The 6,310-nt window shown below is 40.3% G+C and overlaps 1 protein-coding gene across 3 annotated transcripts in view; it reads left to right on the top strand.

Annotated features, from left to right (window-relative positions):
• The first annotated feature begins 815 nt into the window (after window positions 1-815).
• The window catches only part of LOC102026959 (chromosome unknown open reading frame, human C14orf105), a 38,068-nt gene continuing 32,573 nt past the window's right edge, over window positions 816-6,310 (top strand). For all 3 annotated transcript variants that reach the window (XM_005399207.1, XM_005399206.1, XM_005399205.1), the window contains exon 1: window positions 816-1,197. In XM_005399207.1, coding sequence (XP_005399264.1) covers window positions 975-1,197 — 223 coding nt within the window. In that variant the 5' untranslated portion in view covers window positions 816-974. The remainder of the gene's footprint in view (window positions 1,198-6,310) is intronic.

Below are 6,310 nucleotides of genomic sequence, written 5' to 3'. Positions count from 1 at the left end.
GCCTGGCAAGCGCAAGGTCGTGAGTTCGGTTCCTGGTACCGGAGAAAAACCGAAAAAAAAAAAAAAAATCTCTCTATGGAGTTATGATGAACACAGATAACCCGTGGTCATGAACAAGTAGAACTTCATAGTGAGTCCTATTTCTAAGTGTAAAGAGTAAAATAAAAATCAACCATAACCCCATCATTCAAAAATCACTACTCAACATTTTGGCACATTTTCTTCCAGTCTTTTTGCTTTTCCTACTTTTTAAAAACATAGGCTATAGGCTATCTTTGGAAACAATTTATATTTGGACTATTTATTCAATAAGTTTATTTCCTCTTCCCCAAGGGAAAAATTCCTGTTGCCTCCCTGCCTACTGCGATGTGTTCATGACCTTCAAAGCCATGACCTTCAAGTTGTGGACAGAAAAATCAAATACAGTTTCAGACACTCCACTGTTCTCGCTTCTGTTTGGAATGACAGCTCCCCTCATTAGTTAAAGATTACCAAAGGCCTCCACAGTGAGTACGCACTGCTGCTTCAAAACATGACTTAGCTGCTCTCAGTTTTTCATTCTTGCAAAGGTACCTGCGACAAAAGGGTCAAATTTAAGACTTCCCCAAACCTCTGGTCTACATTTCTGCTACCAGGAAAAGCCTTCCTGGTGTTAGGCATTTGCTTAATGGTCAGTGGTGTTTCTGGCCCTACTGCTGTTTTTCAAACAGGAGTGTAACCACGTCAATGTTTAACTGGATTCTTGGGTCTGGAATGGCAAAGTAGGAAGTTGAAGGGAAGTCTCCAGGGAAACCAGCCTCCCAGGAAGTGGCGAGAGGAGTTACTGTGCAGGGAAAGAGTCAGAAAAGTGTCATGAAGGAAAGGACATCTTTGCCAAGCTAGGGTAACTTCTGGAGTTCCTTAATTAAAGCAAGCTACATGAAAGGCCCGGAACGACCTCCATAGTAGTTTTCCTTTGGACCTCTTCTCAGGAAATGGGTCTGAGCTACTCCAAGACTCATCCCAGGGTGACCAAAGTAGCACCTTTGCAAAGTGAAGAAGCAGAGACTCCCTCGGCTGGCCATCTGACCTTTGCAGTTCCTCAGAACCCGGAAGGAGAAAATTTGCATTTGTTCCCAAGACTGCAAGGCCAGAATAGAGCTTTGGAAAGGCAGCTGCCTCCTCTTCGAGAAAACTGGTATGGAAGGGATTCTGCAGGTAAGCATAAAATCCAGCATGACGTTTGTGTACCTGGACCAAGGAGAGCCATTGCCAGATACCTGTCTCCATAAGCACAGAAAGTCTCTAATTTATTGAGATATAGAGAATTGCTTTCAGTGGGGGTTGAAAATATTTTGCCAGTGGAAAGTATTTTGGTGCATTAGACTGAGTGTGTACACTGTTTTCACCAATCCAAATGAGAAGGGAAAATCACATTGCAGTTTAGCCTATAGTGTTTTCAATGTTCATACTTAGTTTTACCAAACTACAAAAATTACATAAATACAGGTGTAATAAATGAGAGCAATCATGTTTCTGTTAGATTCTTTATTTAAATTGTCCTCTTTGGTGCAGTTCAGTGCATCAGGCTTTGTGGTTTGGAAAGCAGCACTTTAAGATGATTTTTAGAACCGCCTCAAACAGAATTGGTTCTCTGCTGTAGAGACAAGTGGATGAGTCACCCCTTCCCGGACCCTGTGTTCATCTGCAGGACTAAGCGTTTTTTCCCATTCTGATTGGGAGCTCTGAGACCCAACTGGTTATAAGCCATCCTGGAATACTTTGCAAGATATGTAAAATGTTTTATGATGAGCACAATGATAATTAAATAGACATTTCAACTAGGGAAGAGAAATGTATGTATACAATTCATATACATACTGTTGTCCTGGTTTCACATTCTGGAACGGTAACACAAGTCACTTCTCCTTGCTGAGTGACTTGGTCTCAATGCCGTACGTCCTCTTTTGGTGACCTTGCCCAGAATGACTTTTCATGGCTACTTGCCGTAGAATTGTCAACTCCACAGCCCATTTTTGAATGTTCGCTCATTACTTCAACACACGGGTGGGAATGTTCTTAATTTCACGTGAGTGGAAAGTTTCCCCTTTGTTTCACTGGATTCTTTTTTTATCCAAAACCCTGACCCAGAGTGTTGAGATTTTGGTGACTGTCGGGTGGGCACTGTTTTTAATGCTTTTGAATCCCATATGGAAAATTACATTTGAAAAGCCAAAGTCAAAATTATAAGTAACAAGGGAATGCTAAGCATTCTGCGAAGGAATTAGACCACTGCTATCTTAGTCAGGTCACAACTGGTTTAACCTGCAAGATTTATGGCTCTTGTTAAATGGGGGAGGTAGAACTGCCACCCCCACCAGAGGACCGAGATGTGCAGCCCTTGTTAAAACAATGAGGCCTGGCAGATGAACACGTATGGACAAAAGCCCGGTGATCAAAAGTTACAAAGCAGCCCCCCTACAAATCCCACTAAAGCCCCGCAGCCTGTAGGAGAGGTCCACTCTGGGGTTTGGTTGCCAGAGTCCCTCTCAGTATTAACCCCAGATTAAAGCCTGTCTTCTAGGAGGAAACTCACTCATTTCTTCCTAACATTCAGAATGCTTTTTTTAAGAGACCTATATTCTAACCCCAGCTATGCCAAGTAACAAATCACATGATCTTGGGCAACAAACTTCGTCAGTTTTCTTCACCTAAAAGCAGAGATGAAAACAAGGGCCTGACAAAGCCCATGTCCTCCTGGGAGAGTCTAAGTGAGTAACAGGCTGATATCACTTACATCATGTAAAAAGAAGCTGCAGCCAGGAGTGGTGGCACATGCCTCTAATCCCAGCACTTGGGAGGCTGAGCCAGGAGGATCACATGACTTCAGGTCCAACCTGGGCTACTACTGAGTTCAAGGCCAGGCTAATTCCTGTCTAAAAAAAAAAAAAAAAGAAGAAGAAGAAGAGAAGGAGAAGGAGAAGAAGCAGTAGTCAGCCTTTCTCTGGAAAAATTTTCCAGTATATTTACATTTTAAAACCCAGTACTTCGCTGTTTCCATCCTATTTCCATCCTCCTCGTGTGAAGGACCAGAGGACAGTTTCCACCCCCTGGAAAGTCAGCACACAGCCTTTGAAGTGATCATTTACTGTCTTACAACAAAAGCTCACAATTACACAGGAATTTTCCCACTTCAAATGCACAGTGGGAATGTAGAAGAGTGCAGGGAACAATCTAGAAACCAGGGTGCATCCAGATCGCTGAAGGGAAGCACAGGGCCTGGGACTTCATTCATGCTGTCTGGTCCTAGTGGAAGTCCCAGGAGCCCAGAGTAACTGAGTTAACACACAAAACTCACAACACATCTGTTGCATCCCCCTGTTCCCCACCAGAGGCTGGCTTCCTTTGTTAGAAAAGAATGCTAACACCAGATATGATTTAAGAAATTACAGTGAATGTTTAAATCAAGAATATTGCTACAGTAAACAACACTTGCCATTGATCCCCCCAAAATCTTCCCTCTCACTTCCAACGAACCCATCCCATCATTCTTACCACTTTCTGAAGCAGCTCTGGAGTCCTGTTCTATGAGCGTCCTTAATTGCACTGTTGTGGCTGCCTTGATGTCCTGAATCCACTCAAAACATTGACCTTTCATGGTCATTTTGACTTTGAGGAAACAGTCAGAAGCCTCGGGGTCACAGAGCTGGTGAATAAGGTGGGTGAGGACACACCATAATTGTTGTAGGAGCCTACCTTTGCCTTGGATGGCACTGGACATTAGCATTCACCACATTTTTTTTAATCACACCTCATCGAGACTCTCACAAAGAGGACTTGCAGACATGCTTCAGAAAGTGGCAAGAACAATGGGCTAAGTGGGATACGTTGCATTTAACCATGTGTGTGCATCCTATAGGCCACCGCCATCATCTGGTAGTTATTTGTTCCTTCAGGGATGCCCTTCCATTCCCACTAAAGTCCACTTCAGTTTCACTGGTCTGGATCTAGCTAATGGTAGGGGGCATGGTTTTTGTGCTTGTTTTTATTAAAGATTCCTTTTATTGCTGTTTTTTAATTTTTTGATTACATTTATTGGTACATTTTAGATATACATCACAATCATATTCATCATAGAGAACTGATACTTGTACCAGATATATTTTGGTTTCTTTTTTCCCAATCCCCTCTTCTCCCTTCAACACCTCTTCCCCTCCCTATTTACAAAGCTTTGTTTCCATTTTATCCCTTTTTAAAAATTATTTTCTCCTTTTCCCTTCCTTCCTTTCCCCCTGCTCCTTCCCTAGTTCCTCTTTCATTTTGAACAATCTCTTCCCATTCCACAACATCTATTGTGTATTTTGGACGTTTTTACTCTACCAGTTTCTCATACCAGGGAGGCAAAGTAATATTAACCATGTGAGTCCAATGTAATTAACTTAAGAGTATGGTCTTAAGTTGCATCCATTTACCCAGAAATGTGTCAAGCTTGTCCTTCTTTATGGCTGAGTAGTACTCCATTGTATAAAAACACATCTTTTTTATTCATTCCCCAGTTAATGGGCATTTGGGTTGTTTCCAAGATTTAGCCATTATAAACTTTACTGCTATAAACATGGGTGCACATATATCACTGTAGTATGTTTTTATTATTCTGGAAAGATACCAAGAGGGAATATAGCTAGGTCGAATGGGACCTCTAATCCTACTTTTTAAAGGAATCTCCAGACTGATTTCCACAGTGGTTTCACCAGTCTACACTCCCACCAACAGTGGAGAAGTGTTCCTTTTTCCCTACAGCTCCTCCAGCACTTGTTATTGGTTGATTTCTTGATGGTAGCCAGTCTTTCCTGGGTGAGATGGAATCTCAGTGTTGTTTTAATTTGCATCTCTCAAATGATTAGTGATGCTGAACATTTTTTTCATATAGTTATTTACCACTTTCATTTCTTTATCTGAGATGTATGTATTCATCTCAGATGCCCATTTTTTTGGATTGGATCTTTAAATTTGAGGACTCATTTTTTTCAGCTCTTTACATATTTGGGTATAAGTCCTTTGTCTGAGGGACAACTGAACAAAATTTTTTCCCACACTGTGGGTTGTCTTTTCACTCTGTTGATGATTTCTTTTGCTGTGCAGAAACTTTTTAATAGGATGAGATCCCAGTTGCTGATTCTTTGTAGTATTTCCTGTCAGATTGGGGTTTTGTTCATGAAAACCTTGCCTACACCTATATCCTCAAGAGTTCTGCCTATTCTCTCTTCCAGCAGATTTAGTATTTCTGTTTTACTATTTAGATCTCTGATGCATTTTGATCTTAGTTTAATGCATGGTGATAAACATGGGTCTGTTGTAGTCCTTGGCATGTGCAAAGCCAGCTTTTCCAGCACCCTTTATCAAAGAGGCTTCCTTCCATAGAACTTGTTTGGCTCTTTTATCAAAAATAAAGTATCTGAGTGTGTTTGGAGTTGTATCTACATCTTCTAATCTGTTCCATTGATTTTAAGGTCTGTTTTTTGCCAGTATCATGCTGTTCTTATCGCAGTAGCTTTGTAGTACAATTTCAAGCTAGGGATTTTGATGTCCCTTGCCTTATCTTTGTAGCCTAAAATTACTTTTCTTATTCTAGGTCTCTTCTGATTCCAAATAAATGTTAGAGTTGTTACATTAAATCTGTATGATCATTTTGGGAGAATGGCCATTTTCACTATGTTTGTTCTTCCTATCTACAAGCAAGGGACATCTTTCCATTTTCTGATATGCTCAGAGATCTCCTTTTTCAGAGTACTGTAATTTTCAATGTATGGATCTTTTACTTCCTTTGTTAGATTGATTCCTAAGTATTTCATTTTGGGGGGTTGCTATTGTGAAAGATGTTATTTCCCTAATTTCTCTCTCAGTCTGTTGTTTTTGTACAGGAATACTATTGATTTTTGAGTATCAATTTTGTATCCAGTTACAATACTGAATTTGGTTATTAAATCTGCAAGTCTTGTGGTAAAGGTTTGAGGGACTTCTACATGGAGTACCATGTCATGTGCAAATAATGACAATTTAACATCTTCCTTTTCTATTCTTATTCCTTCTACTTCTTTTTTTTTGTCTAATTGCTCTTGCTAATGTTTGTAGAACTATAGTGAACAGGAATGGTGACATCTTTTCCTTGTTCCTGATCTTAGAGTGAAAGATTTCAGTTTTTGACCATTTAATATAATTTTGGCTGTTGGTTTGTCATAGATGGCTTTTATCAGATTAAGGTAAAAACAATAAACTCCAATTGTCTGTAGGGTTTTTATCATGAATGGGTGTTGGAATTTGTCAAATGTTT

The sequence above is a fragment of the Chinchilla lanigera genome, unplaced genomic scaffold, assembly GCF_000276665.1.
Source record: "Chinchilla lanigera isolate Chin_1 unplaced genomic scaffold, ChiLan1.0 scaffold00065, whole genome shotgun sequence".
NCBI lineage: Eukaryota > Metazoa > Chordata > Mammalia > Rodentia > Chinchillidae > Chinchilla > Chinchilla lanigera.
Note: the sequence above shows the minus strand (reverse complement) of the source record. Positions and strands in the feature narration are given on the sequence as shown.